Below are 21314 nucleotides of genomic sequence, written 5' to 3'. Positions count from 1 at the left end.
GTACATGTATTCTCTCACATGTTACTTCCAATCGAAGTTACATTACTCATTTTATAAGGCCACTTTTGTCAGCTTTGGTGTCTGATATCATAAACATTCATTGCTTTCTCTATTGAAATTTTATCTTTTTGGTGTAGATGAGAAGAACCATTGGATTTTACTTCTTGTGTTATGGCTTGAATTGCATTTTAAGTTAACTTGTATGCTTTATTTAATATTTTTCATGTCCTTATTTGGTAATCTCATTGGACTGTTAACATTAGACATTTTCATGACTTTATTTCATTAGCTGTAATCTTTAAGTTTGTTATGCATTTTTAATGCTATGCATGTGTATGCATAAATGCATACAAAAATTCTATTTCAAAACTTTTAAAACTTCTGGTATTAATAAAGGTGATGACAATTACACTTTTCCAACTTAATCCACTTCAAGGCATAACAGTTGTATTCGAGCAATTTGCTGTGTGTGTGTTATATATCTTAGCCAGCTTGGAGACTGCCGGTATTGAGCCAAAAGACTCATTAACACTGCATATAATACATATAATGTAGTTGACATATTATTATTATTACAGAGTTCACTTTCACTCAAAAGCTGTTATTAATAATTTAAATTTTTCATGTTTTGAAACACTGCTATCATTTGAAAGGAAATTTTCAAGCAATGGTAAAAGATGTGCTGAAACTATGTTAATATTCAAGTTATGACAATAAGATAAGTATGTTATTTGTTGCTTGGAAACTGATTCAAAACAGTTATGACTAGTGGAACATGTATGAGAGGTTATGGGTCAATAGTTAATTCTTGTTTCAGTTGAAAAGAACTAAATCATTGTCAACTTGGAAAAATTGAAAGCTGGAAAAATAGTAAAGGCTAGAAAGTAATTGAAAAATAAAAAGTCAGCAAAGTTTTGTGGTGAATGTATTTAGTTTTAGACATTTTGGACATTTCATAGTGAAGAAGTTTTGATTTCTGATTTGACCAATTCTTTGGAATTCATCTTGTAATTAGAAAAAGTAAAAGTAACCCCAGATCCTACACTACAGGAGGATTCAACTGTGCACCAACAACAGCCTTCAGAGTTATTAAACATATTAAAAATCACTTCACTGAGGAGGTGTAATTCCTGACAAATACTTCAGAGAACCTATTAATAAATTTTCTACCTCTCTTTCTGTTTCAGGTCTTTGGCATCAGATCCTATTCATTGAAAAGAAAAGGGCAGTTTTTACAAATACTTTGAAAATACAAAAAAAAGAAAGTAAACAAGCCTTTTTTTAGTTTAAGTATTAATTGCATAAGTACTTAACATTACTAGAGCTTTTATTTTAGTATGAGAATGAATTATAAATTAATGTTTTTTTTGTAGTTATGAAGCTATGATACTTCTGTTTACTTGATAGGTATCAACTTTAAATATTTTGTCTTTTAAAATTTATAATGCATATTGAAGAGATTTAGACATTTTGACAATAAAGTTAAAAAAATACCTTAGTTCTCCAGATAATAATAATAATGACATTTTAGCTAGAGTTTTATCATTGAGGTTTCAACAGTTCTCTTACAACTAGCTCTAATGAAGCCACATTGGTAAAACATTGGCTGATATTTTTTTGTTTTCACCTGGAAAGTAATGGTCGTTTTCTCCAAAATTTACCAAAAACATAAAAATCTTTTTATTATGCACTACAAATTCTGAAAAACAGTTTATGTATTACTAGCCATGATGAAGTTGCAGTAAATTAATTGTTGGCAAATATAAAAGTTTTATATTAGTATCTGGAGGGTAAAAGTAATTTTTTTTAACTTTGTTGTCAAAATATCAGCATGAAATGTAGCATTATTTTGTTATGCTAGATAAGAAAATGTTGGAAAGAAATATCCATGATTTATTGATCTTGATATTTGTAAACTTACTTTATATTGGAGGTACATAAGAAATGAACCATAAGAAAAAAAAAGTTTGCTGCATTTTCAGTAATTAAAACCTTCACAAGCAATACATAGGTGAGTGATTTACTGGTGTAAGTTCAGAGTTGTGGCTCATTTCTTATTCTGTAAAAGTAAGAAAGTGCTAAGAAGTGGGTGTAAAAGAAAGAAATATCATATTCTTAGAAGTAGGGTAGAGAAGGTATTGTAAGTAGGTTTCAAAAATCAAAGTTCAAATGTACAGAAACATAAAATTTCAGATATTAATTATCTGTTTTTTAATGTTGTCTGTTTTCTTAGCATATTTTTGCTTTTAATATTTGATTTACAAATCTTATCCTTAAAACTACATATCAAATACTAAATTTCCTTTTGTTAAAATATTTGCTTCGACCAATCAGTTGAAGTAAATTTTATTATGTATTTTAAAATTTAGAATAAAGAAGTGCAACTGTTGTCTAATTGAATATTTTAAGACACTTGTCATGTAGGTTTGAATTCCTTCTTTTTAAGTTGATCATTTGTAAGATGATTTGAAATTACCTATTTTAATAAATTCATTAAATTAAGTTTTAATGTTTAGTTTTAACATTATAACATCAACTGCAGTGTTCCTTTACAGATTTATTTTGCAAAGTTCATTTGTGAAGATCTGCTAGAGAACAACAGGTGTGTTTTGTGATACCTTAATTAAATGAGTAACTTGTGACTTATAAAAAAAAAAATAGTATTAAGGCATGTAAATACTGTTCTTATTATTTAATATAAAATTTTTATTTCAAATTTTTTACTTTCTAATATTTTGCTTATTTTACTAATGTAGGCCCAAGAAGATTCTGAAATACTGAAATCACTTGTTGTTCCACTAGAAGAGGAAATCTCCATTCTAAAAGAAAAATTACGTTCTACAAGTGACCAGCTCAAGATTTATGAGACAGCATTCTCAAGTTTGGTGAATGGATTGGGCTCTGAATCTCTTGTTGATGTAATGAAAGATCAAAATCCAGTAGATGTCTTAGGACAACTAGATGAGAAGGTAGTATTTTATAGTTTAAAATATTTCAAAATTAGATAAATAAAAATTTTCATGTGGAAATACAGATTTCATAAAAAATGGTTAGTTTATATCTGGAGAAAAGTTAGTACAGTGGATTAAGAGTTTAAGTGAGCTTTACTTCTTTCATGACAACATGTTTCATTCACATTTTAGATTCTGCTTTGACTACTTTATTTCTCTTTTAGAGTCTCTTAACATGTTTTTTACTATGAAGTAACCATTTAGACACACAGCCATGCCATGAATTAATATGCTGGTTCTGTTGTTAAGTTACTGTACTTCTTACATAAATTTTAATTGTTTGTAGATGACTTTTTTTTTTGTCACAAAGTTGTATTTTTAACATTTTCATTTCTTTTGCTAAATGTTTGACTACTAATTGTTTGTGTTTATATCTGAGCATCGTCTGAAATTTGCATAAAAAACACAGATATCTCAACAGATAAAAAGTTTGAGAAAAGATTATCTTAGCCTTTGTTTTGTATCTTGTGTTAAACTGATATTGGAGAATTCCATATCTGTATTCTATGCAAGTTGGATTAGACAAGACAGTAATTCAATTTGTTACTGATTAGCTGCAAGAGTCAAAACGTTTTTGATTTGTGGGAGTTTGGTGGGATTTTATCTTTGGCTGTCATATTGATAGTGCTGGAATGGAAGACTGGCAAGCAATAAAAGGAAAAACAAGGATTTGGAGGAGGAACATGCATGGATATCATAAACATTTTGTTTTCCAGGGACATGTGGTTACTTGAGTTTCATTTCTGGGGTCACTGTTGGAATTTTTTTTATATATTTTATTAATTGATATAACTGAATATACTTACCTTCTGTCTGGATGGGTGCAACTGCTTCAAAGGAAAAATTGCATCATTGGATTAAAAACATTTCAGAAAACACACTTCCAAGATGGTGCTTACCTCTTATCACAAGATTAGATATTCTTGATAATGAAAAACCCACTTGAAGTAAAAATATATTCTAAAGATAACTGCTTAATCTGAAGATGACCTAAAAAGGTTGAAATGTTGTTCTGTACTTTATTTTAATTAAACCTTTAATACCTGTTCCAGCTGTCTTGAAAATATAAGATCAGCTTTTGTTGTTCAGTACTGCCCTTTAAATGCAAACATTTTCTTTATACATGCCACAAAGCTCCTGCTCAACCTCATTGGAATCGAATGATTCCAACATGTTTCTCCTACAAATCATTATGCGTTACTTCACCTATAGGAGAGTGGCATATTCATGTGACAGCAACTTTGCATCTTTATTGAACTATCACTTCTTGTTTGGCTGCTCTTGTGCTCATATGTTTTTTCTTTGTTTGTTTTGAGTTTCACATTCAGCTTTAGTATATTTGTGAAGTGGTTTCATCTAAATTACTTTCAAGTTTATTCAGACTGTTTCTGCACTTTAATTTAATTCTAGAATGTTAGTGTGCTATTATTTATAATTTTGAGTTTTGGTTGACTGTTGTTGATTTTGAATTCCAAAGTTCATGTCACTACATAGGGGGTTATACGTGTGACTGGTGCTGTAAAATGGGCCTCAGATGTGGGCTACCCAGTAGGACATCTATTACCATTTATTTACAGGGAGATTGAATGTTACTTGGGCCAACCTTTGCCTCTGAACCTTGCTGCACTTTCTCCCAAACATGCTGAGCCTGTTCAGGTTGACAAGAACTTGGATCCCCTATTTACACTTCCTGATTTTGCCATGATTGTCCTTGTCTCTCCTGAGGATTCAGTTAGACTTACTATGATCATATTGGATTTTGTTTCTCTACTGTGTGATGTTTTATCCCTTGCTTCTATTTCTTGTGAACCACATTTTTCCTCACTACATGACCAATATTCACATCCCTCTTTGGTTTCCCCCCTTTCCTCAGATATTTGGGTGCATGGTGACAAGTTTGCCCTAAGTGATGAGGTTAGTGTGGCTCATTGCCTATGAATTTTGGATCAGTTTGCTCTTGCATATCATTGTGGAGACTGCCCTTTTTCTAGACCAATAATTGTTAGGTTCTGTGTTACCTATTTGGAAGATGGTCCTCATATCACTTGTAACTCTCTACTCATTTGTAATTTTTGGCTTTGACCTTGCATATATGATTTCTTCATGGTTGAGACCTTCTATATCATGATGTGACCTTAACTGACATTTTCCTGTTCTTCTCTTACCTCACTCTTAGCTGTCACACCTACTTGGGTATCTCATCTTGTTTTTCTTCTGTGATGCACATCATGTCGTAAACAGTATAGGTGATTAACCAGTGGAAAAGATTATGCCCAGCAATTAAAAAAAACTGCTATGATATAAGGAATGTGACACAAAGGTGTCAGTGATAGGAAATGATGTGAAAAACCCAACTGGTCAATGTAGTAAAGAAGGCATGAGAAGAATATTCTCCTAGTAAAAAAGATAATTTCATCAACAAGAAACATTATGAGGAAGATGATGAATTGCCCAAAGAGGACAAAGGACATGATTCAGGTTTGAATAATCATACTGAAAATAAAGAGAATGGAAGGTGATTGAGGAACACATCTGATCATGCTACCAAGAAGCCTAAGTCTTAATGAGGAAGCAGCAGTCTGGAAATAAAATAAACCTGTTCCTGTATTTGTCTGAAATTTTTGCCTTGGAAACTTCTTCACCTTCTTACCACAGAAACAGATTTATTTTATTTCCAGACTGCTGCTTCCTCATTAAGACTTAGGCTTCTTGGTAGGATGATCAGATGTGTTCTTCAATCACCTTCCATATTACGAGAGAAATGGTACAGGGAACAGGTGCCCAAAAGTTTGAATGGAAGAGCCTTAGGAACCTTAAGCCCTTCAATAACTCAAAAATAAGTCTTGTAGACTTATAAAGTTAAAAATCAGGTTTCAGTACCTGTGATAAAAACAGCACTGATGAACATTTGTATCTTTGTGCTTAAAAACAAACTAAAAAACTAAACAATTTTTTTTGTCTGGATGAGATAGGTGAGTGAAAAGAAAGGCTAAGAAAAGGTCCATAGGAATCAGAGAATAAATAAAAAGTGATCAGAGAAAAGAGAAAATGTCATTAACAAAGCTACTTTAGAACTGATGTCTGTAGAAATGAATAAAATACTCTTGAAAACTGGTAAAAAAAAAAAGGGAAATAAGAAAGAGACCAATAACCTGAATAAGGATGATTGAGAATGGATCAGCATCAACAAATCATCCATTTATGGTCATAAATTGCAAGGTGAATGGCTTACAAGATTGAGCAATAAAAGTAGGCTTTTATGAAAAACTTGCTAATCTGCCAAGAGGCCGAACAAAAGTCAAACTTCGAAATGAAGACAGAAACATTGTGAGGAAAGATGATGTCTGAAGCTGACAAAAAAGGGATTTCTAAAACAGAAGAGGTGGAGAAACAAAGCCATGTTTGAGCTGATGAAAGGGAGATAACAAGAATAATCTGTTGAGGAGTGGTGTGAATTTAAGACAGCACCCTAAGAAGAAGATAGACCTATAAAAAGAGAGTGAAACAATTCAGGCTCAAAAGGGAATACCATAAAGGCCACATTGTCTGAAAATGTAGACCAATCAAGTGGAAGTTTAGTGTAGAGAACTGTCACAAATGTATCAATAAGAGGACTCTCAAAGTAGAAATAAATCCACAGAAATATCAGGAGGTGTAGGGACCACTGTGTTGGAAGGATGTGGTCAAGATGAGACAGCTGATCCACCATTAAATTCAAAGCTTTCAGAAGATGGATGGCTAACATGAGCCCAGAAGTGGAGCTTGTGAACAGGAAAGTAGAGGAACCAAGAGAGAGAAATACCCTGTTGGTTGATGTAAGAAACAGGAGTAGAGTTATTGAAATAGATTGAAACAGAATGTAGAGAGAGCTGTTACAAAAGATGTAGGTAAGTCTTTTGAACTGCCTACATCTCAGAGAAATTAATGTGAAATTATTTCAAAATGGTGTTGGTATCTAGAACCAAATCTTACATAGCTAGAGAGGTATTCATGAATAACGGTATTGATACTCAGAGTTCTGTGGGAACAATCAAGCCATCCCAACAGCTAGAGAGATGGAGGTAGAGAAACAAAGATAAACAGTGAGTCACATGGTATATTCCACTAATCTGCCAGAATCCAATGCCTGAGGTTCAACAGTCCAGAGGAAGAAGGTATACAAAAGATGAAAGAATGACCAAATGATACAGAACATCATGTATAAGAAAAAAAAAGAGGCAGTTAGAGCTGTAGAAACCAGAAGTTTCAAATCGTGGAAATAAAAAACATTTTTAAAAATCAACCTGCTGAGCAAAACAAAGTGTATGTTTGTGCGTGGCAAACTGGTTTAAAACATTACTTATATTAAATGAAACCATCTGATAAGCAGTATCAAAAAGTTAGCTTGATTATAATTTTGGAATGATTGTAAAGTTACTTTTATTGAGCACCAATGACTGTAACCACAGTGAAATTGCATTTGGTGTTTTTAAAATTGTATAAAAATACAGCTGTATAGAATACATACTTTGGTAGAAAGCTTTACAAGCATTTAGATATAAAACCAGTAATTAATATATTGAACCAAAGGTATTTCTTATTGTTTAAAATGAGAAGTTTGAGTGTTTTTAAATGTTCATAGTTGCAAATGTATGCTTATAAAATATATTTTAACTACAGAAGGTACATAAATTGTAGATTTTTTTTCAATTTTAGACTATTTTATTGAGTAGTTTTTTTTGTAGTGTAATAAAATTACAGTTAACAACTTAGAAAAACTAAAGTATGTATATTTTTATATAACAGTTGAACAGCCTGAACAAGGGGCTCCAAGCAGAGAAATCTTCACGAAGTGACCTAGAGATGTACGTGGCAGTATTAAACACACAGAAAGAAGTCATGCAGGAAGACATGGATCATGTCAGAAAAGAACTGCAAGAAGGTAAATGTATTCATGAGTGTTTTAAGAAGCTGAAATTACATCATTAGATTGAAAATTTCTACAATGAATTTGTGTTTATGAATATCAGCTGTTACATTTGTCATCAACTCACATCAATAACTGCTCATTGTGATCCTGTGCTATTGCACCAGTTCATTGGTTTCATATATACTTGCAGTATGTCAGTTGCTAGAGCAAGAGAAAAAAGAACATGCTGCACTAAAGAGGACGTGGCAGATGGCTAACGATCAGTTTCTAGAAGCCCAGAGATTGCAGATCTTGGACATGAGACGAATGCAAGGTGTACTAACAGCAGAGCAGCTTCGCCAGGTAACAGAACTGCAACGGAAGGATGAAGAGAGGATGCAGCAGGAAAAAAAAATAGCCAAACTACAACAGATAAGTGTGGATCATGGTAAAAACCATGAAGGTGGGTTAATATGATAGTAATTTATTTGTTTTGATGCTTTCAAAATAAAGATATTTATTTTGGAATTAATTTAAAAAAAATCATTTTTGAAATACTTATCCAAATTAAGCCTTGATCAGTATTAATATTTGAGTTGAAATGCAGCCTTGCTATAAATTGCTAACAACTGCAAGTTTACCAGTTTTTGCTTTTTATGGACTGTTATTTTTACACCTCAATTTATAAGATAAAATAGAGTTTTTATGTGTAGTTACTATTTTTTTTACCACTGTTTGTACACATCAAATGAAACATTAATACATGGTAATATTTTTATGTAAAAAGTTCAAATTGTAAAGCAAAAACCTCCCTGTTGAACATCACATCCAAGTGTACCCTAGCATGTCATTGATTACCAACCAAAAAACAAAATCAGGAAACCTGATGATAAACCACTAAATTAAGTTTAAGCTATTGAATTGAAGATCATATACACATATAGTATCTTAAGCAATTATTAAATGATACTGATAAATAAAATGATCCCATTGATGATACGGTTTAAGTAAAAAATGCATAGTTTCTAGCTGTTAAAGATTTTTAGTGGAGTTACTATAAAAAAGTAAAGTTTCATTTATAATTGGTAAGCCAGGTAACAAAAAAAATTGTTAATGTTTTGAAGAACAAATATGCATAAACATATTTTAAAACATGATTAATATATATGTTTTATTAAATCTTTTACATATATGTAAACAAATACCAAACTATGTTTCTTAAAAACTGCAGGTCAGAAGTTCATTGGGAATATTCTTTCAGCTTTTCTGAGTCTTTCTCTGTAGTTTCTTTTGCTGATTATAATTTCAGAATTGGTTTAAAATTACCTATATTATGTAATTAAATAAAAACTAGAGGAAGAGAATACATTAAAAATGTAAATATTAAAATAAATTTCTTTCATTGAAAAAATCGTAAATAGTGAGCAGAGTAACCATATTAAAATTAAGGAACATACAACTTAATCAGTATTTTGATTATTTTTTTTGCAATGGTGTACAAATTACATTTTGATTAATACTTAAAAACATTTTATGGCAAATTAATTTCAAAATGTACTTTCTTCTACTATCATTTATAGCAATTTTCAGCCACCAGTGTTTTTTTCACTGCATCTAAACATTATTCTGATTTTTTCTTGCTTGTTCCAGTCTTTAATCTCCCACTGTGTTGTCCTTGGTGAATTTTGGCTGTGTGATACTCTCAACCTCCGTCAGTGTGCCTTCTATGCTGATGTACATGAGCACTTCATTCACTAACTAGTTTTCCAGTATTACAGTTATTTGGTGATACTTTTGAATGTTGATTTCTTAACAATAATAGTAATTTAATTTTTTTTTCCTTTTTTTATTCTGTTTGTTAAAATGATTGTGATGTGTATTCCTAGATTATTATTACCTGATTAGCTCAGAAGCATATTAAGCATAGTTTGGTTGACAGTGGTAGAGATATTATTCATAGTGAAAGGAGACATGTATTTGCATCTTTGTTGGTCTTAAATTGGCTCTGAGATTGCATCTTAAAGCAATCCTTCACATGCTTTCTTTTTTTAGTCTGTTGGATTTTCAGCCCTTCTGTGGGTCAGTGGTAGGTTTATAGACTTGTGGTGCTGGGGTTCATTTCTCTAAGGTTGACATGACAGATGGTCTGCAGTTACTTAGCTCTAACAAAACAACTTACTTTACTTCACAAGTAGTTGTTTAGTGATAAACAACACAGTTTTTAAGTAACCTATGAAAAATGAGAAGGAGACCACTTTAGGTTAAGCTGCTTTAGACTTGTTTTTCTTCTGTTGATCCTTGGAATGTGTGATGTTTTGGGCTTTTTAAGCCTACAAATTCATTGATAGCTGAAAGGTCTGGAAGTGAATTTTGTTTTCTTACATGGAAACAGTGTTAATGCTGTAAGATTTACTTATTTGTTACTTAAAGGGATGGTTAGGCCTTATCCAACATAATGCCTGACTTCTTGATTTTGCCTACCAATACAAAGTGGAGGCATTTTTCCAACTTAAATGATATCTGCCCTTTGACTTTCAGGGTTCTAAGGCAGAGTTTGTTATCCATTTATATGAGTTTATGTTCCTTGATTGGGTAGAGTATATCTACAGCTTACAACTTCAACATTTTGTTACAAAACTATCAGGATTACTGTTTTAATTGATGATGCAGTTCTGGGTTTTTTCCCTTCATTTTCACATTGATTTAACTTGGGTTCTGCTGTATCATATTGTCTACTCCATTCCATTATATTGTGCACACACCACTCCACAGACAACTGGCTGCTGTTGGAAATATCTTGTCAGTTGTTAGACAATCATATCCTGCTTTTACTTTCAATTGCAACTCAGGCAAGCTTCTCTTTTGGGACTGTGACACCTATTCTTGCTCCACCTCGGTCTGAGCATTTTTCATCTCATCTCATAGTTGGGTTCAACTGTCTGCCATCCTGCCCAACATTATAAAATAAGATGCCACACTCTTACCACTCCTTCTCCCACTGTTTGGATAGGTCTTTCTCTTCTGAAAATGTCGCCATCATTTGAATCCTTCATGCTTTAGGACAAGAACACAATCAATCTTTGTATTAGTTGGGATCATTCTTTGATCGTGAAAGGTTAAGTTGAGATGCTAGTACCAGTCAGGTTCTTCTGCTGCTACCTTATCCAGAGTTCTGTTTTCTTCACAAGTGCCTTGCTTCAGGGATGGAGTACATTTACCAGTATCAGGAATTCCAGAGTATGGGTGGATGACAAGGATTCCCTGTGCAATTTTTTTCTGCCAAGATCTCAAGGTCTGGGCTTCTCAGCAGGTAAATCAGCATATTTCCCTCTGACTATTGTTCAGTTGTGTCTTATGTTTTTCAATAAGGAGCCATGTGGTCTAGGGTCCCTTATTTTAGACCTTCTTTCTGTGTACTAGTTTTATTTTATCACCTTTCTAGCTTGCCATATTCCACAGGTGTGATGCCTGTGGTAGTGGGTCTGTTGTCTCAACAGAATATATGTTGCATTATAAGGTTTATTTGGATTGCCTCTTGATTTGCAACCTCTGATTAGTAGGTTGATCTCTCATTGGATCACCCAACTACTGGCAATTTAATCTCCATTACCTAATCTTTGGGCCTTGACAAAAAAGATGATTTTCATCTGGACAGAATAAGATTACCACTATCAACCTTCTTTCCACTTTACATATTACCCTGGGTATGAAATATGATTTGTTTCAACTCATTATCATGTCCTGTTGATTGCATCAGATTAGAAATTACACTTAAGATTTTTGCTTATGTGTTACCTTCTGCTCTATCCAACTATTCCACTTCTTTTTTAGGCTCTCTTAATTGAAGTAGACTTGATGGCATATGGTGCACCCAACTGTCCAGAAGCTAAAGCTTCTAACATGGAGGTTATGCTGTTCTTCACATGGTACTAAGCTTGAATGTCCTAAGGTTAATATCTATCTGACTCAAAGGTAATGGCATGCATATAGGCAATGTTGTATTGAGAAGATGTTGAATTCTTTTCAGTCAATGGTGACAACCATGAATTGGTTTTTGACTTGACTCTCTGGTGGAGGTTTCTGCATCTTTCACAATTACCAATGTTTATGTCAGCCTTATCAACTACTGTTTGATTATTGCAACCATATACCTTTGAGTCCTCAATATTCTCCATATTTCTTGCACAATTTTGGGTAATATGTTCCAAATGGCCATTCCAGTAACCTGACAGGTAAATACAGGTTACATGTTTTTTCTCTACATCTGTTTGTAACCTAACTCTTATATGCCATTTATCCCACTGACCTGCAGGTTTACTCTTTGTGACTGTTGACCAATGGCCATCACCAGTCAGAACAGTTTACAAGTTTTTTTCCACAGACCACTTTTTCATTCTTTCTATATCCTCAGACCAATTATTTATTACCAAACTATCTGTCAGACAGATATGGTGTTCAGTCCTTTTCTCCATTTCATCTGCTCATGTTTTTTCTCTGTGCTCAATCAGATTTCAGTCTCTGTCATGCTTCATGAGGGTTTTGAAGATTTTGTTGTTGTACTTATATCTTTAGATATACTAGAAAACATTTATTTTCAAATTTTTTTGAAAGCAAGGTATTTTCCATGAGACACATGTAATCAGGTTGTTTTTTTATGCCTTTAGCAGCATGGTTGGATTCCCTGTTGGAGGCCACTATGCAGACTTGTATATGGACCTTCCCCAGTACCTTTGTCTCACATTATTTGCCTGATTTGACAGTGTCTTCATCTGATGGTTTTTGCTTAACCCCTGTAACTGCCTTAATTGTTTATGTTAGATTTATCTAGAGAGGTAAGTATTTTTATTTTTACCTTTCAGAGTTTATTACATTTTTTTCAGAGGATTCCACTGTGTGTTGAGTGTTACCAAGGCAGATGTGCTTTTATCAAATCAATTCCACACTAGCAATCATTATTTCACTATAATTACTACTGGTTGCAATATGGTCTGTAGAAATGGGATATTTTGTAATAACACCAAGAGATTGACTGGGTGATATTACTTAACTATACTGGACTACCACTCATAGACTGTATAATGAGTATATCTAAAGGGAGGATCCTTCCTATCCCTGCCAGTCTGGGATTAGATAAATCAGGATTGATATGCTTATAAAAATATAGGAAATTGAATCACCTATTGAACTGTTCCACAGGATTCCGCAATGCATATTTGCCCCCAGTTTCTACTCTTGGAGCTTGGGAGTCCATACTATACACAGTTTTCAGCCATTAGAGTGGTGGATAGAGATTTTTCCTCCGGAATGTTAGAGTGAATTTCTCCACTCTTTGAGAATAGGGTGAAGTTGGAGGCCCTTCTACCTGAATTTCTGGATGTCAATAGAAGCTGCACCAGGCTATGTGGGAGCCTACTCCATAATACAGGCTCAAATTTAACGTTTAGCTCTCCAGCTAGGGTGTGCATGGTCCTTCTTTTTGATCAGTATTTGTTCAGTATATTGTTTGTTATCCACTATCTCCTAATAATTCCAATTGTGGAGTGATTCCATCCTGGGTCATTGATTGAGCACAGTTGTTTCACATCCTTTCCATTATTCTAGGGGCAAGTGGTAGGTTTCTTGCTCACTTGGTTGGGGAGTGAGGATAAATATTCACAATTCCAGACTGGATAAGTTCTGTTCTTTTGGTTGAGTAAACCCTTTCAGGCTTCTTCAGGTAGAGGAGAAGCTTTGTCCTCTTCAGTGTTGCTTACTTTCCTGTTGTGATTCCAGTTGTTTGAGATGCATCATTCTATGCTTACATGCTGGAATTCAGTTGAAAGTACATGTAGAAAGTTGCATTCCAATTACCCTAGCCACCAACATGGAATATAGAGACCAAGACCCCTTAATTCCAACTCAGAGTAGTGGTACCTCAGCTGTCTGGTTGGGGCTGGTCTGTAGTAATGACCACTTCTTTACAGTTTCACTCTTGATACAGGAAGTTGAATAGGATACCTGTTTTGGATGTAGTTCTGCTCCCTCATTTGGGTGCTTTATCTTGGCACATCAACGATGTATGGAGGTGCCTTCTGTGTGGATAATGTCTTCACTGGCCCCTCCACCTTCTTAGTATAGGATTCTAACTATAAGTGGCAGTGGAATTATGTTTTGGAAGTTAACATATACAATTTTTCAGAAACTATCTGCCCAAAACGAAAAGTTTACTGAAACAGAACTATTTTTTTAATTTATCCTTATTAGGTGACATAGCAAAGTGAACCTTCTGGCTTATTTAGCATAATATTTCTTAATAAAATACATATTGTAACATAAAAATTAAAGAGTTTTTACAGTGATATGAATTGTTTTCTATTGAGGTTGTATGACTTCTATGAGTGTGCCAAACTGTGAATTTGTATGTCCATCATTCACATACCATTAATGCTAAAAAAAATAAAAAAAAATCACTCCATAGACTTTGGGGTTGCTGATGAATTCTAATGGTGAAAGTGAAATCTATTTAGTCATAAAATAGTAGGATATGCTATTGACTATCTGCCTTCCCTCTAATCTGTCACCTCAAAATTAGGGACAGGCTGGTATAGGTAGCTCTTTAATTGCTTTGCTTGAATATCAGAACAACAAACTACAAGCAAATACCCTGATGTTTTAATTTCATTTGTCTAGTTGCTCATGAAGAAATGGCACTTAAGAAGTTATCTTGATTTGCAATGTGCAGATATTTGGGTTTGCATAAGGAAATATGTATTTCACTTTAGAAGTCAACTAGTAGTTGTAAGGTATTTCTGTTTTTGTTTATGTTCTAGAGCATTTTCACCAGTCTCCTAGATCTTCTCCGTCCCCATCAGCAACACCAAGTAAGTCTTCTCCTCTTGTAGGACACAGAAGAGTGAAACCAGCAGGTGCCAGATCAATCAACCAAGTAGACTCAATCACTTTTTGTTCTGATGTAAGTTGTGTATTTTTGATCAGATTAAGAATTTTTATACTAGTGAAATTATACTTTAATTACAGCTAAAATGCTGTCTGCAGATGGCTTACCAGTATATTTGGGTTGGCTATAACCTCGTGTTAGTGAAAAACCAATTATGGCATAGGATCATATGTTAGTGGTTCATGAATGATACAGAAAACTACAAACACCAATACATACAACTCCTGTAAAACACTATATAATCTACCGTAGCATTGTGATTGCATGATCTTTGAGCAAAGATTTTATAGTAGTTATGCATATTTGAAGTTATCAAAATTTATAAAAAGTGCAGCATGTATGATCTAACATTACATTCACATGTTCTTAATAATTGTTATGTTTTTGTCCTAAATAGTTTTTTAACAATATGAACACAAAGAGGTGCATATTCTGAGGGATTTGTTAAACCAATGACCATATTTGCTTTTATGAATAGCTGTATATTTTGCTACCCAATTTCAACATCTCCTTCATCAAGATAGGGTTGTAATCTTGTAACCTTATTGTCTAATTTGTTGAATTTAGCAGTAGAAGAAAAAAAAACCAACAAAAACTATGAAACTACAGCTTTATGTTGTTGTTTTTAAACTTAATTTGGCTACTTTAGTTTTATGTATATCAAACATTTATGCAATCTTTACATAACCTAAACTTTTAATCACATTTTATTTTGCTTTCCAAAATTGGCTATTAACAAATTTAAAAGAACATTTATTAGAAAATTAACAATACAAATGCCTTGGAAATTTTGTATGTATTCATTTTTTGTGTTCATGTTGTTAAGAAAATATTTGGGATAAAAACATCACAATTATTGAGAGCATGTGATGTTAGGTGCCAGATGTTGCATTCGTTAGAAATTGTGAGAATGTATGAACAAAAACTGCTCTAAAAACTTTGGCCAAAAATATCATGCAGCAACAATTCTGCAGTAGATTATACAGTGCTTTACTGGAGTTGTATGTTTTAGTATTTGTAGTTTTCTGTGTCAGTCTGAAGTCTTCAGCATATACAAAATTCTGATGTATGTAACAAACATTCAGCAACCTTGGCATGATGCCAGATTCTGTGGTCTGTAGTAGATAACCAACAGCTGGAATTTGTATCTTTGTTTCACAAAGCTGATTTTGTAATAGTTGAAATTTTGTCATGCACAAACCTCTTGGAGATAAGGTGTACTCTTAACTAGTTTTTCTTTGATTAAAAAAGAAACTATTACTTGCTCTGAACCAACCTTATTTCTTGAAGTAATCTTTAAGATATTAATTTACTTCAAGAATACAGAATAGACACAAAGCAGAAAATGAACTATTGTTATAAATCTTTTTTTACTAAAATATAATACGTATAATAATGTATATTCATTGTCACTCATTATTAGAGGGCAAGAAGTGCTCCTGAAGACTTAAGTCTCACTGGGCTGAGTGGATACCAAGACAAACATCTTTTGAATAGAAGACAAAAACAGCTTGTGCTACCGAGACTTCTAGTTTGAGACGAGCCATTTCTAGCTCTTTCCTTCAGGAGTGTAAACAGGAGAAGGAAGGGGGCTCAGAAGATACTGTTTCTCTTCTTGGATTGGAGGAAATATCAGCTAATTCTTTAACTGCACAGAAGCTTCCCAGCCTTACCAAAGATCAGTTAAAAGCTTTATCAGGTAAACTGAACTAAAACAATGTTTTTATAGGTGTTTTAATAATTAGTTATTTGCCTTTTTTTTTTAAATATTTGATAAGTTAGAATCTTTGAGAGATTTTGCCCATTAAGAAGAATGGAGAGAAGTTAAAATAAGGTAAAATAAATATACAAAATAGACTTGCTAAGAGACTCATCTGCTGCTCTTGTGATGGGTTACTCAAAACCCCTAACTGTGCATGACAAAATCAACAAACTACTCTGATATGTATATCAATTTATTTTAATGAAGACTAATGTATGAATTAACAGAAATTAAATATATTCAGTACATATGGTATAGTTTCCTGCTGGTACAGCAGTGAGTCTATGGATTTACAATTCTAAAATCATGGATTCAATTCCCCTTGGTGGATGCAGCAGATAGCCTAATGTGGAATTGCTGCAAGAAAAATACAATATGATATAAATAGATCATAAATAAAAAGAAGATTACAGATAATTACATAAAAAACATTAAAACATTAACTTATACCTTAAATAATTTATATAGGACAAATATGTAATGCAAATAATACTGGTAATATACACTTTCAATATTTTATCCAGTTTTTTAGGTTTTTCTGTTTCTAATGGAATTATGGAAAGATTATAGCCATGTGTGCAAGCAGTCTCAGCTCCATCTTCTCTTTAGTTGGGACAGTGACACATATAGTGAAGCAAAAATCTAAAAGAAATCTGCAATTTCATTAATGGATTGCTTTAGTTGGGGAGATCATGTACTCCCCTTAACTAGTACCAGATAAAAAGGGATTCATTTGTATTATATATTAATTGTGATGTACTGTGAAAATTCATTTTAAACATTCGTTTTCAAACCTTATAGTTTTCACTTCATAAAAGTTTATAAGTTTATCAGTGTAGTGTCATTTTGTACAAGTCATACCACAGTATTGCAGCTGTGCTGATCTCATGAAGTTTACATACTAGGAATGAGTGTCATAAATGATGCAGTAGATCAATCACAAATTATAATTGATAAAGCACACACTTTTTTCATCTTATGTGCTTTTACATGATAAAAGTGATGATGCTTTACAAAAGTTGTTTAAATAACAGTCATTTCTGTAATACAAGTTCCTAAGTTATGAAATAGCGACAGATATAACTGTTACTTAAAATTTAATTTTTACTAAATTGAACTTTTTTTTAAATTTATGTTTTGATTTTCCAAAGCCTTTTGAGCATTAATTAGTTTCTACTCTTATGAAAAATTAAAATCCTAGAGTTTATGAAGATAGAAGAAATTCCACTCTTGATTATCCAAGCATCTAATAATGAAATGTTTAAGCATAGAATGGCTTTTGCTAAACCATATAACATTTCTATGGACATCTTTTTAAATAATGACATGTCAGGATGTAATTTCAAATTATCACTTACTGATTATTCACCTCCCACCTAATATTCATGTGAAACATAAATTTTGCTACTGCATGATAATATACATGTTACATATTATAATTTATCTTGGACAAGTTTCTGATAATGTTACATATACCACATATTAAGAATTCAAATAGCTAAAAATTTTAATTTTAATTTAGAAGTTAATTGAATGTCAATATGTATCAAATTTATGATATTTGCCAACAAGATTGATAAACATACAATTTTCTTTTTTAACACATGTATATTTTAATATAATAAAACAATATGATTAATAATAACGGTTATTACAAATTATTATTTATATACAAAAAATGTATGGATTTACAAACAACATTCATTCTTCTGTCTCATCCAGAACTTAATATTTTATCAATGGTCCAGACTCATGATGAGCAAATAAATATTTTTTTGATACACTTCACTTGATGGGAATGCTTGCTTACTCTATTATTACTTTGCCTAATGTGGTTTATAAGCTTACTTTTCCCAGTGGAAGGTGGATAAGTAATGTCCTTGTAGAAATGCTAACATATGAAGTTAATTTTCTTAAGTTGAATGGTTTATTGTGTATGAAATCTATAAATGTTCAAATATCTGAGTTTTCAATAAACATTTATCAGAATCAAAGCTTCCAAGGTTTATAGTAGACTGACTGTAGCAGATCAACAGTATTCATTTACTTTCTCTCTGTGTCTTGTGATAGCTAAATTTTATAATAATTATGTGAGGTTCTTGAAAGTTCAACAGTGTTTGAAGGTACACTAGTGTTTTCATAAAACACATATTTTTTATTCTTACACTCGAGAATCTCCTATAAATTTAGAGGGACTTGCACAATATATATTTAACAATACATGTTACATGCATTAAACTGAAACAAATGTATTTATTAAAATAAATTTATAGTAGTAAATTTGTTGGATACAGCAAAATCTTCCACGAATAGGAGTGCAACACATCTCCTTAAGGAACTGTTCCCCTTACATTAATGCATGACATTCCTCATTCTTTTCCTTGGCACAGTCTTACAAAGAGCTTTCTAGTTTTGCTGAGACATTGAAGTATTTTACCTCAGCTAAATTACTTTGTGTTTGCAACTTTTCAGTATACATGCAAAAATTAATACAAATGATTTTCCTGTTGATGCAAGTACAAATTTCACTAACAGTTACCAATAATTTAGAAAGTTTTTTGTTGGTTGAATTTGTGACATCCATCATCCAGTGTGACACTTTTCTTCCATCCCTGCTACCCATTTACCTTCACAGAATTTTGAAGGTGAAGTTGAAGAGGGTGAAATAGAGGAAATTTTCCACCCAATACTTCTCCACCTAATGAAGATCTTTTTAATTTTCCCACCCACATTATGTATACCTTCTGCCTGTGATTTCCTTTCTTCTCCCTGACCTGTTCATTCCACAATCAACATTTTAAAGGGGTTTGAATTTGGTCCCACTGTTTTAACTCTTGAATTTCCTACCTTACCAGCTAGCATGTAGAGATTACTGTTTAAATATAATTTATTCTTCACTAACATGTCACTCTAATAAGTCTTAATGTTTAGACATTGTTTATTATTCTTTAACATGTCCACGTGCAATATCTAATTTAGATCTCATTCACTACTCCTTCACTTGTAGCACATAGAATATGATGTATGGTTGTAATTACTTAGTACCAAAAACAGACCACGTAGTATATCTCATTATAATTCATCACTCCTTCACATGTACACATAGACGTTTGGTTACAGTTAGTTGCTCTTTAAGATACAATTCATAGATGTTAAACTTGTTTTTGGTTGATTACTTCCTAACATATCCACATATAAGGTAATGTTTACATCTAGTTCATTACCTCTTCACATGTACATATGGAAGATAATGCTTCAACCAGTTTTTTTTTTTTAACATGTATATTTAGATGCTCATATTTAATTCTATTTCATTATTCTGTAGCATGTACACATAGAAGATAGTATTTCAATATCATTTATTCTTCTTTAACTTGCAGTGCTTTGACAATGATGTATGACATTGTTCGTTACGTCTTAGCATTTCTACTTAAATGAACAATGTTTTGTTGTAGTTCTAATTTTTTACTCCTTCATACCTACACTTGAAAGATAATATTTAGTTCTCATCCATTTCTACTTAACAAAATATTATCGCATGTCACACATGAATGATAGTTAATTACTTCTTACCATGCACTTATTATAAAACATGTTACATCCTTGTTTAATATTCCTTCCCATGTCTATAGAGGATATAGTGATTAGATCTGGGTTTTTTACTTCATCACATATTGGGTTTGGGTATGGTCATTAACTCTATATCACATCACAAATGACAGTGTTTAGCTATGGCTTTTGGGCTGTTACATGTAGTCATAGTAGTTATTCTTTCAACCCTTTTCCATACTCCATAACTCTCTTGCTGCAGGCTCAGCCTAATTGACTTAGTTCATGACCTCAATCTGCCCTTTATAGTTTCCATGCTATAACTTCTAACATGTTTTGTGTATCTTTACAAAGTTTTGCTACTTTAAATAATCATTAAGAGTCACTTGTAGACAAAAAGTCAATTTTTAACAAAGTATTTTCACCACAAAACATTCTCCAAGAATATATGGAATTAAAGTATTGACTGCTCCAAGTGCGAAGTTATTTTTATGTTAAGAATAAGAATATTTTTCTTCATCTCAAAACTCTCAAATTTCTTTCAAATTTCTCTAAAACTTTCTAAATAAATTTCTAACGTTTTTCCTTGAGTTATTTTCTTTACCCTAACTATATATACATTCAGTCAATTTGACCGACCTCGTAACCTAAAAAAAAAAATCAAATTAAATCTAAGTTACCCTTTTCTACTTTCTAGAATGACTTCATATTGTAACATGAAACTTCATTTGTTTATCCAATATAGCTTAAAGGTTGTAACAGTATACCTCTGTTCTTCTACACACATTTTATTGTTTTATAGTACTCTGACTCATGTATAATTAATAATCCTGTCATATAAATTGTAAATCACTCAGTGAACATGCAGTTCACATTATCATATTAAATTATGTAACATTTGAGCTGCTTGAAAGCATATCTTGTGAAGAATTTTTATTATAGTGCTTTTCCAGCTTACTTCATGAAATATGGCAAGCATTCATAGACATTAGAATTATTTTCTAGATAAAACATCAGAATTTTTAATGAAGTACTTTTACTAGAACTTCATCCAGAATTACATAGTTTTAGAGTGTTGACTGTTATGTAATCCTTGAAACCTCCTAAATAAATATCAATTTTTTGTTTTGTTTTTTACATAAAAAACTATGCCTTGTATTTTCTATT

At 32.3% G+C, this 21314-nt stretch overlaps 1 protein-coding gene and 1 pseudogene across 5 annotated transcripts in view; both read left to right on the top strand.

The window, feature by feature from the left end:
• LOC143240797 (uncharacterized) overlaps window positions 1-7930 on the top strand; it is a 42356-nt gene extending 34426 nt beyond the window's left edge. For 2 of the 4 annotated variants that reach the window (XM_076483867.1, XM_076483870.1), the window contains exons 5-6: window positions 1188-1265; window positions 2757-2892. In XM_076483867.1, the coding sequence (XP_076339982.1) occupies window positions 1188-1247 (60 nt within the window). In that variant the 3' untranslated portion in view covers window positions 1248-1265; window positions 2757-2892. Of the gene's footprint in view, window positions 1-1187; window positions 1266-2555; window positions 2603-2756; window positions 2970-7796 lie in introns of those variants that run through there. The other 2 variants (XM_076483865.1, XM_076483868.1) reach the window with 2 other exon arrangements.
• Window positions 2922-21314, top strand: part of LOC143236239 (rab GTPase-binding effector protein 1-like) — a 78021-nt pseudogene continuing 59628 nt past the window's right edge. The window contains exons 1-9 of the transcript XR_013019515.1: window positions 2922-2969; window positions 4506-4925; window positions 7797-7932; window positions 8111-8362; window positions 11088-11209; window positions 11731-11825; window positions 13606-13841; window positions 14709-14851; window positions 16334-16535. The product of XR_013019515.1 is annotated as a rab GTPase-binding effector protein 1-like (transcript). The remainder of the gene's footprint in view (window positions 2970-4505; window positions 4926-7796; window positions 7933-8110; window positions 8363-11087; window positions 11210-11730; window positions 11826-13605; window positions 13842-14708; window positions 14852-16333; window positions 16536-21314) is intronic.

The sequence above is a fragment of the Tachypleus tridentatus genome, chromosome 13 (genome assembly GCF_004210375.1).
Source record: "Tachypleus tridentatus isolate NWPU-2018 chromosome 13, ASM421037v1, whole genome shotgun sequence".
NCBI lineage: Eukaryota > Metazoa > Arthropoda > Merostomata > Xiphosura > Limulidae > Tachypleus > Tachypleus tridentatus.
The sequence above is the reverse complement of the archived record's forward strand: the minus strand, read 5'-3'. Positions and strand labels throughout refer to the sequence as shown.